We start from the raw sequence: 19,083 nt of genomic DNA, 5'->3' as shown, positions 1-19,083 counted from the left end.
AACAAATAACAGATTCCACCATCATGGTTTAGGACAGGATTACATAAATGTGTGATTCATCCTGGGATATCTTAGGGTACTATTTTTACACAGCATTACCTGAAAACTTCCATGTGGACCTTTATTTATTCCTCCTTTCCTTCCTTCTTTCCTCCTTTCCTTCCTTCCTTCTATCCTCCCTTCCTTCATTTCTTTCTTCCTTCCTTGTTTTTTAAACAGCTATAGTCTCTCCATTTTATAAAGTGCCTGCCCAGAATCAGCACTCAGAGACCACTTACACAGTACATTTTAAAAATTAATATTTTTAGTGCGCCTATTATTTTTGTGCAAGTTTTTACCTCTCAACTACAGCAGAATAAGATATGTTTTGTTAATTTTAAATCAAGTCTTAGACATTTTTCCTAGTTTTCTATTCATACAACAGAAAAGAGACTGAACTAAGAATGCACCAAGAGTCTCTCCCATTCCAAAACGAGGACTTTTTATTATAATACATCCAAGTCATTGACATTTCACACTTTCTGTTTCAATTTCTCTTGACTGACTTAATATTTTGGCTTTTTATTAATGGATTTCCTCTTAGAAAATAATAATTTATTCTTCAATTTATTTGTGTTGCTTGAGGTGTTTAACCTTCACTGAAGAGGATAAGTCATAATCTGTTTCCTATGCCAGTGAATGACATTACACAGAACTCTCTTTCAAGCTTCTTTTTAAAAGTGTGATATGTACGCACTTGCCTGAATTTTAAAACTCAGTTTTAAATTTACTTGTGTATACTTTTAAATTACTCCATAGAAAAAGTAATGCTTGGGATTTTCTCATTCCAGAGTGCTCACTCCTTTCAAACCAAGCCTTTTCCTGTTATTTTTCTAAAAAAGTATAAGAAGTATATTATATTTGCTCAATAGTAAAGTCATGAGGAAACTAAACTGATTTATTTCTGCAGTAGCTGCAGAGTGCCTGACATGTAATAATATACAGTAAATTCTTATTGAGTAAATGCATGGATAATCACTCTAATACCTAATATGTTAACAATACTGGATATAAGTTTTGAAATCTACTCTTTTAAAATTTTGATTTATTTATGGCTAGGTTATTATAATGTGTTTTATAGCAGTTATTGATTAAATTGAATATTTCCTAAAAGGATACAACTTTTGAAGATTTATTTATTTATTTTTAAAGAGGGGAAAGAGGAAGAAAGAAAGGGAGAGAGAGAGAGAAACATCAGTGTGACAGAAAAGTTGAATTGGCTGCTTCTTGCCCACCCCAACTGGGGGTGCCCCACAACCTAGGCATGTGCTCTGGCAGGGAACTGAACCAGTGACTTTTGGTCCATGGGCCAACACTGAACCTACTGAGCCATGGCAATTTTTAAATGTAAACTGAATAGGATAATTTTATTTGTCAGTAATCTGTTTCTGTGGTGAGGAGTATTACCAAGAAAGAAAACCAATGTCCCTCCTTCCTCTAGAGGGTTTTGTGACTAAAATGATCAAAAAGAAGGGAAAGGGTCTAGTCAAGGAACTAGTATAAATGACCCATGGATATGAACAATGGGATGGGATTGGTTGTGGGAGAAGGGGTGGGCAGAGTCGAGGAGAGCAATAGGGGAAAAAGTGGGACAACTGTAATAGAAAAACAACAAATGAAATTTTTAAAAAAATTAAATAAAAAATAAAGTAAAACAAAAAGCTTAAAATAAAAAAAAAAAGATTTAAAAAATGAAGAAGAATCGAATGCCTACAGACATGTTAAAGTACTACTTGAATTTTCCTAAGGTCTACCAAAGTTTGTAGAAGAATTTCTAAACTTGTACTCTCCATATGTGTATCATGTGGTATAGGAACTGTATTTTTAGTTAAACCAATCTCACTTAATGCTTACACTGTTGAGGACATATTTAAAATGTACAAAACTGAAATGCAACACATTGTCTATAAACAGTTCATGTGATAGCAAGATTAATTCTATGGCTTTCTTCACTTCCTCATTTTCAAAATTATTTTTACCAATTTTATTTGATACCACCATATTGAGATTGTGTATATATATATGTGTGTGTGTGTATACATATAAAGAGAAAGAAGCACAAATATATAAATAAATATACATTTAAAAGTGGACAGCAGACAAGGTATGCTCAGATTTATCATATAAGCCTTGTTTGTCTGTGCCAGACTGAGAGGCATCTCAGATTTCACAGTGCCCAGAGAGAACATGTCATTTTTCTGCCTTTACCTAGAATTAACTAAAATCTTGTCATTTCTATCTTTAAAGAAGAATTCAGCTAATGAGTAAAAAATATGTATAAATGGGAAATAACATCAATATTTATATGTATAGTATAAATTTAAATAAAACATAATTATATCTCTTTACATAGATTTTATATGTAAAAATGTAATATAAAATTATATAAATGTATATCATTGTATTTTATATTATACATTTCTACCAAGAAATACACAGTAGTGACAGTTCATATTTTTATAGCTCTATGTAGATCTTGTCAGAGATTGGAAGTACCAGAGTTTGACTGAACAGGCTGTTGAAGGGCAGTTGCATATGTATAACTTTCACTGAAAGCTTTTCTGCTTGCTTCCTGACATGGGACTGATATGGGATTTCTCAACACAGTATTGGCAATGGGCTCCAAACTTTGATATATCAAAAAATTAGTGCTTATTCACATAGCAGTCAGGGACACAGGCTTAAAAACTAAAAAGATGACATTTTCAAAAATGTACCAGAGAGAAAACTGCCATGATGTCAACCTTGGCTGCTTTTTCATGTGTCACTACACCCAATCCAGATGCAGGGAGCAGGGATAAACACGTCAAGGGCAGAGCTTTATGTGTTGCTAGGCTATAGATTTATATTTGAAAGTGAAAGGCCTTTATTCTCTTTCCAAGAAATGAATAGCAATCTGTATTCTGGACAGTATATATCTTCAAGGGTGCTTTCAGCTAGGGTTGTTGGAATACTTATGTTTTTTCTTCTGAAGTTCTTCGGTTATGTTATCAGAAAGCATTTTTGTTTGCTTTATATAATCTTACTTAATTTTCTGAGAACTCAGTATAAAGTGACAGTATAAAATTTTGAAAATGCAGGCTGCTATTTTCATGCCACTTATTACCTTTTAACACGTTATATAACTTGCCTCTCTTTATGTTGTTACTAAGATTCATGAGAGAAGAGGTATGAGTGGGCTTATTTTATTGATATTTTGCATCCTATGAGAATATTTTGAGCTTGCTCTTTTATAATATTTTAAATAAATTATATGTATTTACATATTCTGTGCAAATAAACTTCATGAAGCACAAAAATGATGCATGAAATAAAATGCATGTAAAAGCAGAATTAAAGTATTTGCTCTCTGCATTCTATTGAATGTTATCTACAACTAGTCTAGGAGAGAAAATCCTGGGCAGGAGTCATAAACTGAGGGACCTCAGAGAACAGTATGACCTGCCAGAAACATTTATTCCATAAAGGAGATTGGACAATCATCCAAACACTGAGCAATCTCATATGGCAATTTGGATTTCTACCATCTTCTGGAAAATCAGAAGACCTGGCAACACCATTTTGCATTCCCACATGAAAAGCTTCGACAGAAGCTGAGCACCAACTGGGCTCCTCAAACAAACCCTGTACTCCACAATTTATCACAGCCTCCACCATCCTATTGTCCCTTATGGCTAATCCACGCTTTTCTTTCCTCTTTTTTTCCCTGGAAGCATTTGAGTTGGGAACTTCTGAAGTAGAGAGACAGTTTCTATCCCTCTTGTGCCTCCATATAATCAAGATTATTTTGAGCAATTTTGTGTAAATAAGTTCTTCAATTTACCAGGAAACTGAGCACATCATTCTTTCAATAAGACATGCTGGTGTACTCACTGGGCACTAACATCTCATTCCATTTCATTATTTACTGGGAGGTTGCACAGGAAAACAAAATAATTAAGATGAAATTTATCCAAGTGCTTCAAAAGACAGATATAGTAAAAACTGATGTTTTATGGTTAGTCTTGCTTGGATAGTTAAGTCAATCTTGTATCTCTGTACTAAAAGGAATTAGCATTTTAATGATGGGATTTTCTATTTAATTGTGTAACACAAATGTCCATTGAACTTTTTTTTATGTCGGATACTAACAAATGGCTTATCATTTTAAATTGTTGCAGAACAACTTACATCTTATGACTGAATTATGCTATATACAAGATAAATTTAGTAACTTAAACTGATTAGCATTTGATTCACTAACAGGGTCACCAATTTAAAGAGTGTGGTTCTGATATTATCAGTGTGTCAAATTCTCAAATTTCTTGCTTACAAAATTAGTAGCAAATATGTCTTTTCTTAGAGATTACTTGTCTGCAAATTCACGTGGATAGAGTTCCAGGGCATTAAGCAAGTTTGCTACTTTGTTAATGGATAGCATGCACAGGTAACTGTAGTTACCTGTGAAGTCACTAAGGCTTTTCTTTGTTGTGACAGTTGTGTTTGACTATAACAGATTAATGAACTTGTCACATGTTTCTTTCTCCCTCTTACTATTTCAGATCAGCCTGGAGTGGAACTTGACAGAAGATGTTACAACAGTTTTATCTCTGGAAATGGTTAGCTTCAGGAATTATTCTTGTTTCTCTCTTCAGAATCTGCTTTGGCCAGCATGAAGATGGTAAGTAAGGATGCTTTTAGTCTGAACTTTATCACTAGTCAGGATTTCAGTTATTAAATGAATCATAAAACACACCAGAGAAATGAATAATGCTAATCTGTAGTTCATTTTTAAAGGTTAGTAGCTCCATGTAATAATTTGCTTTAAATAACATAATCTTGCAAAAGTGGCTTCCAGTGCACTTCGTTCCTTAATGAGGATTGCAGTATGATAGCTAATACAATGAAGGCCTCCATTTGAACACTTACTAATTCTAAGTGAATTCTACTTAAAAAACCTGAGATTCTATTTAGTAGCCCTTCAACAAACACAAACAATTATCTTAGATAAAGTTTAGCAATATAAAAATTACCAAAATTTCGTTTGAGAAGAGATCCCTGAAGGGGTTAGAAGTGGATGCCATAAATGATTTCAGTGTTAGCACTTGAATTGTTGTTGCATTATTTCATCCCCCACTATTTTATTTGGAAAGAGTAAAATATATAAAAGACTTGACATTCGACTTTGTAAGTCAGTTCCTAACAGTAAGTTGGTCATTTAAGAAAAATATATTAATCATCAGGCTCCTTAGAGGCTATTTAACAGATGATGTCTACAGTGGCCCAAACGTGCCTGTCTTAGATATTTCAATCTTGAAGGACTCTGTCTTAGAATACTGCATAATGAAAGTTAGGATATATAGGATATGTTAAGTTTAATAGAGGAATTTGTTTTTAAAGGGCAAAAATCCTCACCCTAGAAGTTGCTATTTTTTAAAAAATGAGTTTTATTCTTTTTTTTTTTTTTTCCACTAATCCGTGTCTCCAAGGCATGAACCAGGCATGGGCACAAACCAAAAGCCAACCTGGGATAAACAAGGAGTTACTTTGTCCCTGGTTGATATGAGGTTAGCACCACCAAACCAGGTGCAACTCTACCCAGGTCAGGGACATATTCTTTTTTCTTTTTTTTTTTTTAATGTTCACTGTTCTTACCTGACATTTGTTTAGCATTTAAGGTACACGGGCACGTAACCATCTCCTCCTCTTTATTTCCCTGTTATCTAATTGTGTTTAGTGACATCAAAAATTGTGAATTTTGTTTATGTTTTGCTTGGTTAAGTTGAATGACTGAAGATAAATGAGTTAATTTTGCTCTATCCCAAACAGTATTCAAATTGTGCATATTTTAAGATATTCCCAGTTCCTCATCATCAGACAAATATGCCTCTTTGGGGATTTGCAGAATAGTTTACAATAGCAACTATTTTCATAAAATCAACAGCCTACTTCCCTGAAAAGTTTTGCTAATTACACAGTGTTGACTTCAAGCACATGTGAATTTAATGTTCATGTCATTGCCATTGATGGAGCTTGTGAATCTCCAGCCTAATAACACATTTAAAAAATGTAGTAATAAAATAAATAATGTATCTCCTACTTTGAAACAAAAATAAAATAAATAATGTATCTCCTACTTTGAAACAAAAATAAAAATCAGTGCAACTTAAACGAGCATGCCTTTAGAGTAACATAATGCATTTTAAATTGTGCCCCAGGAATAGATAACAGATCAGTGTGTGTTGTTATTTCTTTATGTCATAAGATATTCTATTTTTTATTGATATTTAATGTTCACATGGAGCAAGAAGGGAAGGATTTAGTGTCATTGCTAACATTAGACATTCACAAACCCTGAACTTTTTAAAATGTAATTCAGGCCATCAGAAGATATGACTCCTGGTTGAACCTGTAATGCTGTAGATTGGTTTTCTTCATAATATCATTAAAGCTCTTGGTCTTTCTAAATGCGCTTGCATCGCCTCCAAAGCAAGATGATCAGGTCACTATTGGCCATCACATAATCTCCTTTCTGAAGCAGAGTGGAACTTTGCACCTGCCAACTGAGAGTTCACAGTGAGGCTGCCCCGTTAAGTATTGACTGCACTCATGGACAACTTTCTTTATAGCCATAGTTAGAAAGCTTTCTTGGGTCTCTCCTGGAGATAAGTGACTCAATATTGAGGAAGATTGAAGGGACAGGAACTATGGTAGAGAAACATAAATTTTGTATGGTGTTTTACAGAGGTTTCTTAACTTTATCTGATTTTCAGTATTCCATCCATACTAGCATCTTCCACATGCTGCCAGAGACAACAATTCTCTTCCCTTAGGTACCCCCAGGTCTTTACATCTCTCTGGCCTCCCTCATCTTGGGACTGAAGCATCACTTTTATTTTATTGTCATAGTTACCGTTTTCTTAAATCCATATAAAATTGTGAGTCCACACTATGCAGGGATAAAATCAGAACTGGGCAAACACTGAGTAACACAAATCTAACACTTGAATCGAATAGGTGATTTGAATTTCTTAAATACATTTTTTTTTTTACCCAAATGCTTGGGGTTGCAAGTACATGTATTGAATGAAGAAAGACAATGATTATAATAAAAATCATAATAGGTACATGCAAGGAAAAGTAAAAATGAAAACACCTTGCCATAGAAAGGTCAGTGGTTGGATCTGCCCATTTTGATAGTTGGCAACTGATTTACACACATTGTTAGGACTTCAGATAGAAAAACACAAAGGAGAAAATGTCAAAATATCCTAAGGCCATTAGTGTAACAGTCTAGGTTTTCCTTATATGAAAATATGTTATAACATAACTTTTACTTGAAAACTTTGTCTAAGTTTTAAATTATTTTTATATTTCTCATTCAAAATACTGGGACAAGTTTTTAGATTCAGTAATAAAATTTGTAGATGGCCTATCCCATAATGAGCATTTCATTTGTTTGATGACAATATATCTAAGAAAGTAGTAATAAATGAGATGGATAGTATTATATTAAATTAAAAAGTCATAATTTAGCTGACAGTAAGTTAGAGAACCTAATGATTTGTAGTTTATGGTCTCCCTCCCTCAATGGAGCATTAGGATTGGTATTTTAGCTATAGCTAATGCATTACCAATATTGACAATTCTGTTTGAATGGAAATATGTGACCTGATCCCAGACTGAGTGTGGAGAGCTGGGAAGGAGGTGCCATAAGGAGCACAGGAAGCAGGGCCATCTGCTAAAGCATATGTTGTGTGGGATACAATACCTATAAAACATACTCTTTGTTCTTACAAATGCTATGATTCACAATGAGGTAAATAAACCAAGTTGTGGACAGGGGTTGTGTTATTGTTATTTTGTTTTGATTTTGAGTTCATAAATAAATTATGATAAGGAAGGAGAGAAAGGCAAAAGGGAAAATAATATATGGGTATGTTTTATTATTATTTAAAAAATTTCTTAAACTTTGAGCTCATTATTTCTAAGCTTAATACAGTTATCTTCCTCTTGTTAACATTATCTTTTCTGATCATATTACAATGCAATCATTTTTAGACTATTTCAGTTATAATTAAATTAAAGATAATTATTGGAGAGTATATCTAAGTAATTTTCCATGAAACTTTTAAATTCCTCATTTAAATATGATTTCTTATGGCAACATACATATAGAGAGCAATAGAGTAAATATACATGCACACACGCAAACAAAAACACATATAGTACATAGATAATAAACATTTTAGATAAAGGTTAAATGAAATATAGCATATATTTTTGTAAGCCATTCTCTTCTAATTAGTGTATTTTTATTCAGGGGAGTTAAATTAAAATCTTAAGAGTGAATTTTTGTTTTACCTATAGGATAACTTAAATTTATAAAAGTTTGTCTTTTTTATCATGCGTATAAGCTATTAGATTTATATACATTGTGTATATTACAATGCTCTGTAACATTTAGAATGGGATGGCACAAAAAGAGCATTGTCACTCTTAATACTTACTCCAATAAAACTTTCCTAAACTAAATTTCATCTTCAGGTGAAAGCTTGAAGGTGTACTCTTTCTTAGGTTGTTCCCACATTTACATTTCTTGTCTCCTCTTTTCTGAGGGTGAGTAATCTTGTGGATCCTTTCACACCAAAATTAATTCAGTTTTAAAGTTAAGGTTTCAAAGCATGTCTTTCTTGTTTCAGCAACAATTTCCCACAAATCAAGTTAAGAAATATAGACTCTGTGACTTAAGTTCTGACCTTGCGCCTGAAAAGATAACTTCAATAGTTTTTGTTTACTTTAGTAATAGGCTCATTTAAAACCTATCTGTATATCCTGGAAAGCCAGAAAGCTAAAGAGCCAGGGAAATAATTGATAATCAGAACAATTGTACTTAGAGGATTTTCTTTCTGCTAACACACACACACATGGAAGCACACACACACGCTCACAGAGTTTTCTCCCCCCACCTCAAGGTAACTTAGAATATCAAAGTATTAATATTGTACTTTAGATACTCTCAGACTTCCTGTTAAGACAGGGAAAAGATGTAAAAGGTCTAATTAAGTGTCTAAACGATGCAGATAAAATTAATGATAATTGGTAAAGTCAATGTGTCCCTTTGTGGTTTTAAGAACCTGAAAAATTTGAGCCCATTTAAAAATAAATCGTTCACATACTGTGTTAAAGGTAGAACTGATTTTAACTGTTTTTAATTGAAATTGAGCAAAATGCAATTGTATGCTTTCTTGGTTCTGAGTCTTCAATGACACAGACATCTCATAATAAAGAGGCTTTTCTTAGTTGGGTCCTTTCCTGTCAAGTCTCTGTACCAACATCACTTCTTCAATTTCCTTAAGCTTTGCAATTTCGTTTTTCTCACAACTCCACTAAAGCTGCACTCTCTAAGGCCTCCAATAACTACTTTCTTGAGCAAATCCTATAATTTTCTAGTGTTTCAGCAAACAGCATTATTGATCTACATTTCTGCAACGTTTTTTTTTTCTCAAAGGCTATTTGTACTGACTTTTTCTTATTATTTTCATAACAGACTTCTCCATCTTTCTGGTGTATATTCTACCTTTTCCTCATAGTGAGTTCAAAATTGTTCCACTTTTTGTATTTCCATAAGGATCTATATTCTCTAATAAACAAATTAGGATCTTTTGTGATTATTAAATCCTGTCTTTGGTCATGTTCTGTTTCCTATAACTTTTCTCACACAGTGTATTCATCTAACGATACATGTACTGCATATATCACTACTTTTTCTCTAGTCCACATCTTTACTTCTCCAAAGAAAATTTAGTTATTAAATTTTTGTTGAATATTAATTCTGGGGAATATATTAGAGATGCAAGAATAAGGTAATCCATTAATTTGAGTATAATAATGAGAGAGGTAATCAGTGCAATGTGATCTATGTTATAATAGAATTATGTACAGTGTTTGTGTTTTGGGATAATACAGATGGAAATCTGATGAAAAATTTGAGGTAGAGATAGTAAAAAAATGTTTGCAGGATAAATTTTGATTTTTCAAGTTGAGAAACTGAAAGAACCTGATAATTTCAGAAAAACAAGAATACTGAATTTGTGTTCTGACTTAAGATGTATGTAGATATTCCTGTGCACTTTGAGGCATGCACATGCTGTTTTATGACCTCATTCTGGGAAGGTTAGATATTAAATATCCAAAGGTAAAGAAAGAAATACTTGGTTGTGATCATCATTTGGCCAAACTCATGTATAATCTTATCTCCTTCATGGAACTCCAGCTGGCAGCAAATATCTCTTTCTCTGTCTCTATCTCTCTGCCTCTGACTTTGTCTCTGTCTCTGTCTCTCTTCGTATCACACCATTAGAAGCTGTTGTTTGCTTGTAGTGCTCAGTGTTTGCAATTGATTGTATGTAATGTCTTCTTATATACTCTATGTGTCTGTATGTATTTTATATACGATGGCATTCTGACATGTTTGAAAGTTTCTTGAAATCACAAATTATAACAATACTTATTTCATTTGTAAACAGCATCTCTTTATAATAATCAATAATGTATATTTAGCATTTATTAACTGACTTTTCCATGTAGGTTTTTTAGATTTTATTTTCCCAAGAATTCATGAGGTCTTTAATGATTATAATAATAATCACATATGATTTCACTACTACTATGATTATTTATAGATCATGAAATTATAGAAACAAAGAGAGGTTAAGCTGCTTTTCCAGTATGGTATTAATATCAGTATTAAATGGCAAACTTCCACCCTTTATCTAAGCTCCACATTCAATTACCACATGCTGGGCTATGCTGTTATATTATGACATCAACATCTTAACCTTTCTTTCCAGATTTTCTTCAGATTCTTATTCTTTGATATTAACTTAATTTTTATCTTTTGATGTTGTTACTAATTACAATAAAATTAAATGAGTAGTGACTGTCAAAGAGTACAAACTTCCAATTACAAGATGAATATGTTTTGGAGAACCTTATGAATATAGTTAATAATACTATAATGTATACTTAAAATTTACTGAGATAGTAGATATTAAAAAATATAAAATAAAAAAGGTAACTTTTGTGGTGATGTATTTGTTAATTAGCTTGATTATGGTAATCATTTCACAATGTGTAATTCTTGCTCCATCATGTTGTACACCATACATATATACAATTTTTATTCATCAATTATACATTAAGCTGAAAAAATAATGTCCATCTTCCCCTTTACATTATAACATGTTATATAATGTTTGTTTTTATTTAATATTATAAATTCCTAAAAGCAAAAACTATTGAAATAGCATTGAAAAACTAGGTTGAGAGATGAAATGTCTTTTGTAACAATTTAGTAAATTGATGAGCCTTGCAAATAGTAGCTGAAGTTCAAACAACAATTGCAAAACATATTTAGTCACAGTTTGGTTTATATGACATTGTTCAACATCATCATATGGACAGAAGCAATCAATAAATGCCTGTGGTAGGGAGATGTTACAGCCTACATTTTTTTGCATTCTATTAGGAAAACTTAATGATTATTTTCATATACATTATATTACATATGATTTTTAGAGATTCAATTAGATTTATCCCATGATGGTGTGTCATTTAGAAAGACTTTTTTGTAGAAAACACAAACTCAGTTGATCATTTCTTCAGATGCGTCTTCTGTCTTTCTTTTTCCGATAATTAGCTAATGTGTTGGGCATTTGTTTATAATGCTATGGATCACACTGCAGTGGTTATTCCTGAGATAAGTGCCCCATACATACTAATAATCTTCCCTATTCTTTTTGGGTCCTACCATGTACTCAGGGCTATTCAATTTGACTGCTCAGTGACAACTCTTGAGCTGCTCTGAATTTATTAAGTGTCTTTATTGAACAATTGGAATACTGATAAGAGCTGTTCAGGCTTAGACTTAGATAATGTGTGGAAAGGACAATGCTAACTCTGTCATCAATTTTTTTTATGTGGCTATATCCAGGATTGGGCCACAGTTGGCCACAGCTGGCCTGATATCCAGGGTATCCTCATAAGGGAAAAAATACAACATTTTAAAAGAATATTATTGTTACATCATGCTTTGTATTTTCTTTCACTCATTTATTTATTCATTCATGCATTCATCCAGGTATAGCAAATATATATAACATCTATTATGTGCATATGAATTTTCTAATAATAACTAACATCTACTGAGTGGTTTCTATATGTCAAACACAATACACATACTGCACACCATCCCCTTCTTACATTGCATATATATACTCATAATGCACATATCATAACATTTCAGTCATACAAGCTTATGTAGTCGCAAACAAATATTTTTCAGTGGTACTATGTGCCAAGCCCTGTTCTATGTGTTGCAGATATAGCAAATGATAAAATTGAGAAAAATTTTCATCTCATAAAAGGGGGGACACAATAATCAAACTCAGTAAGAAAATATGTAGCATGTTATTATGCAAAAGGAGTCATATAAAATAAAGCAGGTAAATGTGGAAGAAATATTTAAGGGAATATAATTATAAAACATTGTGTAGAAAGGATGTACTAAGAAGGTCTTCTTTGAGAAAAGTTGTGAAGAAGATGAGGGAAAATACCATGTAGACTACTAGGGATGAGTTTTGAAGACAGAGCACTGAGTGAAAAGGCCATGAGATGGGGGCATGCCTAGGGGTTTTGTTTCTTATTTTAATTTTTGAAATTACAGTTTACTTTTAATATTCTTTTGTATTGATTTTAGCTTTGCAGCATAGTAGTTAGGCCATCATAAGCTTTATATAGTGATCCACCTGATATTTTCAGGACCCAACTGACACCATACAGAGTTATCTCTGACTATGTTTCAAATTTGTTTGTTTGCTTATAATTAGATTCCACATATAAGTTAAACCATATGATAATTGTCTTCATCCGACGGACTTATTGTATTGCATAATGCCCTCTAGCTATATCCATGCTGTCACGAATAGTAAGATGTCATTCTTTTTTTAGGGCCAAGTAATATTTCATTGTATATATGTACATAGTATGTTTGAAGAACACAATCAGAAGCAAATGTTGAAATGTTAAACTGAGTGAGGGAGCGAGGGGAAGAGAGAAGATCAGAGAGGTGATGAGGGAAGCTGATGTGCAAAGCCTTGAAGGCAACTGCAAGGACATTGTCTTTGTGTGTGTGTGTGAGATGGAAAGCTACTAGTGTTTCAAGCAGAAGAGTGAAATGATTTTAGTCAGGTTTTAATAAAATTTCTTTGGCCCTTTTGTTGAGGATCAGCAGTGAAGATCAGGGTGACCACTGATAAATTTATTAACAGTATTTGAAGCAGAAAACAAAGTTTAGACCAGGTCTTCATAACAATGGTGGTAAAAAATTGTTGACTATGGATGCATTTTAAAGGTATAGACAATAGGGTTTGCTGGTGTGTCAGATACAGAGAAGACAAAAAGGTAAGATTTAAGGTTTAACATCAATACATTTGGTCTAAACATCCGGAGAGGCTCAGCAACTGCACCAAAAGAATAAATATAGCTAGAACTGAGCCATACAAACACTAATCACAAATGTCTAGGAAGATGAGGCAGAATCAAAAAAGGATATTGCAGTATAGACAGTAAATGAGAGGAAAACCAGGAGAGAATGGTTTACTTGAAGCCAAATGAAGAAGGCATTTCAAAGAGAAAGTGATCAGCTGTGTCAAGTGTGAGACCTGAGTATCAGATTAGCAGTGTGATGTTTCTTTGTGACCTGGGCAGGATTAGCTGTGGCAGGATGTGGACAGTGAAATTTTGCAATGGTTGCAAGAGAAAGAAAAGGAAGAGGAAATTGGGGCAGTTTGAAGATATAATATACAATTTTTTTTCTCTTTTTTTCTTTTTTTTTCAAAGTAGTATGACAGTGATAACAGAGAAGTGGAAGGTTCAAGGGTGCATACCCCACCTAAAGTCCTAGAGATCTAAGGATATGATAAAAACCACCACTTTTGAGAGGGCTATGGGAAAAACACCTTGTGGGAATAGACAATTTCTAACAAAGCATGAAGAAGAAAGGAATGTTCGAATGTTCAGCAAAGGATATATTCTCTTATTTAATCTACACTAACATCCCTTGAGATAAGTTCTATTATAATTATAACTATTCATTTTTTTCAGATAAGGAAGTAAAGTAAGCTATCTTGCTTAATGTCACACAGCTCATATATCCAAGAGCCATGATCTTAGCTCAGGTAGCCTGACTCTAGCTGCCACACTTTCAACTACTATACTGTACAGCTTTAATACAGGGTGTTACAGGTCTCGTGAGGGTACAAAGTGTAAATTCTGATCCATGAAACCTTAAGAGAGTGAGGCAAGCTGTGATAACTTCTTATTAGCATCTACTCTATGCCAGTTTTGTGCTAAATTCTAGGAATGCAAACATAAATCAGATACATTTCTTGACCTCATGAATGTTACTGTCTAGTTCGTATGAGACAGCAGCAAAATGGACAAAAATACATGACAAGTATAAATCAATATACTGTAGATTTTGAGGGGCTGATTAAAAGAATGCCATTTATGCTGCCTACTTAGAAGGTTGTTAAAGTAGGTATCAATTGTGGCTCTGGTCAGTGTGGCTCAGTTGGTTGGAGCACTGTCTCAGTGAATGAAGGGTCACAGGTTTGATTCCCAGTTGGGGCACATTCCTAGGTTGTGTGTTCAGTTCCTGGTTGGGGCACACATGAGAGGCAACCAATCAATGTTTCTCTTTCACATCAATGTTTCTCTCCCTCTTTCTCCCTCTCTTCGCCTCTCTCTAAAATCAATAAGCATGCCCTCAGGTGAGGATTAAAAATATATAAGAATAAACTAAAGTCTGTGTCAGTTATAGTTAGTCATATAAATATTTTTATTGAATTTATTGGGGTGACACTGGTTACTAAAACCATACAGATTTCAAGTGTACAACTCTATAATGCATCACCTGTATACTGCATCATAAACTCACTACCCAAAGTCAAGTATTTCTGCCACCATTTATTCCCCACTTTGCCCTCTTCCACCACTCCTCATGCACCTTCCCTTCTGGCAATACAGATTTCTAGAATGAGGTAGGTTTGAGTTACTTGGAAAATAAAAGAGGAGCTACATTAAATTCAAAGCTGATACATATAAATTCATATGTGCACACCAAAGCAAAAAGAAACATAAGATTAATAGATGATAAAGCGTTGGTATTCTTGGATATGGAAGATTGTCCATGGTACGGACTTTGGAATCTGATAGACCTTTTTTAAATCCTGGCAAAATCAGTATAATTTTTGATGAGGTATGTAATCTCTATAAGGCTCAGATCTCCATCTGTTAAACATAGATGATAGCAATTTTGACTAGATTGCTATTAGGATTAACTGATATTATGCAATAAGTTGCTTAGCATGCTTTCTATCATATAGAAAATTATAAATACATGTTTTTACCTATTATAATAATTATTAATATTTTCAAATCAAAGAAAGACAACATGTTCTTATCATTACTCAATGACATTTTTATTTTTATTTTGTCTGAAAACATTTACACACACAAACACAATCACACACTTGACCACTCTTTTTTAAAAATAATCCCCATAACTTCTATATACTATTTTTTGTGTACTAGAAGTCTTTGTATAATTTTCTGCCTAAGTAGCCTGTAAATTTCTCAGCTGCATTTTTTAAGGTATTTGGCATAGCACAGAAACTCAGTAGTCTTTGGTAGCTGTCTGTACCTTTTCCATTTTTTTACCTTCTTCGGCTTTATGTCAATTTTCAGAGGAACTTCCATTAGTTCCTTCTTATTATTTTATTACCTTTTCTTTACTCATATCTGGACGTTTCTCTTCTCACTTTATTCTCTCTCTCTGACTTGCTCAAAACTTATCTCTCTGCCTCCCTTTAGCTAATTTAAATTACAGAAAGTGCAATAATCATTTTCTCACTCCAGATACTTCTCACTTATAAATCTACTTTAAAAAGATAATTTTAACCAGACCTTTCAGCTTCTCCTGTTACAGAAAGGAATTAGGATAGCATTTCAGAAAGAAAAACTCTCAGAGTGCATTCTTATAATATAAAATTTTCCAGAGTGCATGCACACATATTTCAATACCTCCAAAGCTTCCCTCTATTATCAGATCAGGAACATTTTAAAGGAAATGCCATCCAATTTCTTTCCCAATGAGAATAAAATTTAAAGAGATTTTCAATTCTCTAAATTTCTAAGATTTAAATTCAGTGTAGGATTGTTGTCAAACAGCAGTTTAAATTCTTTTAAACAATTTAATTCTTTTGGGGTTTATTTGAATATATAAAGTGCGATATAGTCCCCAAAAATGAAAACTAGGGAACTGCTGACATGGGACCTGAGCGAGTTCCTGCAATGTGTATCTATCACTGAGAGCTTCCCAGATACATTAAACTTGACAGCAGAAGCCCTTTATCTAGTCACAGGTAAGGTGGTTTTTGACAGTAGGCTCCCAAAAGAATGACATTTGAAGATATCATGATGTGTTTCTTTTTGTTGCATGACATTAACTGCTTCATTCCATAGCAGAAACAAAAATACACATAGAGGCTAATTTACATATTAAAATTAAGAAAAATCAGCTTCTATTTACTGAAAATTTTGTATGAGTTTTAAGAGTACCACACTCATACTAATGTTAAGGGGTACATTATGCAAACATACTTGCAAAGAAACTCTGTAATTCTGAATTTTTTTATCCCTATCCCATCAGTAGAAAATATTAATGAGTGTAAGAAATGGCCAATGATGGAATTGCTAATAAGAATAATAAGAAAGTTATGAGAAAGCACTTTGAAAACAGGGGATGTTCAACCTCATTCCCCAAAATGGGATAGTGTCAACTATTGCACCTTGTTGACTCTGGACAAATATACTGTCATATTAAATGCTACAATTTTAAGATTGCTGACATGTTTTGCTACAGTAAACAATAAAGAGGATAGATATATATTTTCAGTCAATGGCTTAGAAAATTAAAAACATATTCAATAAACTTTATAAGTATTTGAATCTCATTTAGAATTCTATACTAATGTGATTCCTACACCCATATTTCAAATGGATGTGTTTTTGGATATATACCAAATTACAAAGATATATTTAACAGAGAAAAAACTCTGTAGTTAAAAAAATATGTGACACATTTTTATAGAGATGGAAGTAAATTTAAAAGTATGTACATTCTAACCTCAGAGAATCTCAAACTGTACTCTTTTCTCATAATGCTAGATAGATACTGATTTTGACAACTCATGTATTGAACATATTAGCAAATTATAATAAAAAATTTATTTTATAGCGTAATTAAATTATATGCAACTAGAAAAAATAAAAATATCCTTGTCGGCACTTCTGCACTATGTCTTTAAGTAGTTGGTGAACATTCTTTCAGATTTGAGGTTTGGAAATCATTTTGAACAGGGTTAATATAAGGAGTTCTCTGAAGAGATGATTCCAAAGTAAATGAAAGGACATACATTAGAATAGATTCATCAAGCTTCATCATCAGTTCCTCTCCTTCTTCAGATTGGAAGGTTACAACATTTATAACGAATAAACTTAGGTCAAGGTAAAAACCAATATTTTTTAAATAAATTATATTTGGGACATTTATTCCCAAGTATGTACTTTCTGCTTTTTATTTTCAATGCATTTTGCTTTAAAATGTAAGGAAATAAGAACAGTGTAAAATGAACTGCCACCTCTATACTGATCCTGATCTATTATGATTATTCTGGCTTTTGATGTAATCATAAATGCTTCAGGCAGAGAAATGAATTTTCATATATCACTGAATCTCTGCTACTGAATAATTTTTCTTTATTTTGTTGGCTCTCTACTAATTCATATGTAGTATTTCTCACGTACTAATTGCTTCAGTCATTATTTATTCATTTAATTATTTATTCACTCAACACATTTTTATTTGGTCAATACTATATGCCAGATACTATGAAAAGTTTTGGGGCAAGGAGTTTCTTTCTGATGGAAGAAGTCATATGTCAGACTCCATAATCAGAAGTTTACATGGTGTTATCACGAGTCTGAATGAGAGTCAGTTTAAATTAAATGTTAATGAAACTGGGGAATTCTGTAGTGACCAATGTTTGCTGGCCAATGATAGTAAATTTAGTCTTAATTATAAGTGAAGCTATTGGAGTTTAAAAATAAAGGGCAGGAGTAGGAAAAATGTGTGACAATATGATTCAATTTATTCTAAAACAAATTACTAGCTATAGTGAGAATAATAGATTTGAATGATGACTGATAGAGAAAAACAGCAACTTAGGCAAGATAAACAGCTATGGCATAGTTCAAGCAATGGATGATGGTAGCCTAAATTCTGAAGGGGTTGGGATGGATAGGGAAGGAAACTGGATCTAGAGACTAGTTAAGAGATTTAAAAAGAAGAAGTTACACAGAGGCAAGAGACACACACATATGTGATGTGTAATTTATTGGAAACCAAGAGGTAGTAGTGGGAGGCAAAGATGGGCATAAGTAGTTACAGAGTAAGATAATGCACTGATATAGAAATATCAAAAGGACCACAATTAGAGGGGGGATACTGAATTTAGCTATGGGCACATTGTGTTTGGAATTGAAAGTAATTAATTCAGTATGAAGTTGAATTTTTACCACAATACTAGTAAATAATCCAGAACGTTTGCCATGATTTTCCAAAAAGTAATAAAGCAGAATGTTGTCCATTTTTAATTTATTCTGATTTCATTTTTACTAAAAGATAAATTATCTTATGATTACTCTCTGGATCCTTTACTTAATTCTGTATAAAATTAAATGAATAATATTTATTTGTAGGAATGTCCAATATGTAAGTTAATTATATATTGGGCATTCCTACCAAGAATAATAATTAAGTATATATTTTCAATAAAAATGACATTTATATTTTGTTTTTCATTAACTTTTTAAAAATGTCGTAGAGCCAAAATGATACAGAAATAAAGATATGTCAGTCTAGCATTCTAGAACAGATAT

At 32.7% G+C, this 19,083-nt stretch overlaps 1 protein-coding gene and 1 non-coding gene across 12 annotated transcripts in view; one reads left to right on the top strand and one right to left on the bottom strand.

Moving 5' to 3' along the window:
* The first annotated feature begins 4,603 nt into the window (after window positions 1-4,603).
* The window catches only part of PCDH15 (protocadherin related 15), a 686,961-nt gene continuing 672,481 nt past the window's right edge, over window positions 4,604-19,083 (top strand). For all 11 annotated transcript variants that reach the window (XM_090279288.1, XM_090279289.1, XM_090279283.1 and 8 more), the window contains exon 1: window positions 4,604-4,699. In XM_090279288.1, the coding sequence (XP_090135414.1) occupies window positions 4,609-4,699 (91 nt within the window). In that variant the 5' untranslated portion in view covers window positions 4,604-4,608. The remainder of the gene's footprint in view (window positions 4,700-19,083) is intronic.
* Window positions 5,495-5,630, bottom strand: LOC150010084 (small nucleolar RNA SNORA48). The gene has a single exon (XR_016511597.1). It is a non-coding gene; the product is annotated as a small nucleolar RNA SNORA48 (small nucleolar RNA).

Source organism: Furipterus horrens, unplaced genomic scaffold (assembly GCF_987537825.1).
Source record: "Furipterus horrens unplaced genomic scaffold, mFurHor1.1.pri manual_scaffold_5, whole genome shotgun sequence".
Taxonomy (NCBI): domain Eukaryota; kingdom Metazoa; phylum Chordata; class Mammalia; order Chiroptera; family Furipteridae; genus Furipterus; species Furipterus horrens.
The sequence above is the reverse complement of the archived record's forward strand: the minus strand, read 5'-3'. Positions and strand labels throughout refer to the sequence as shown.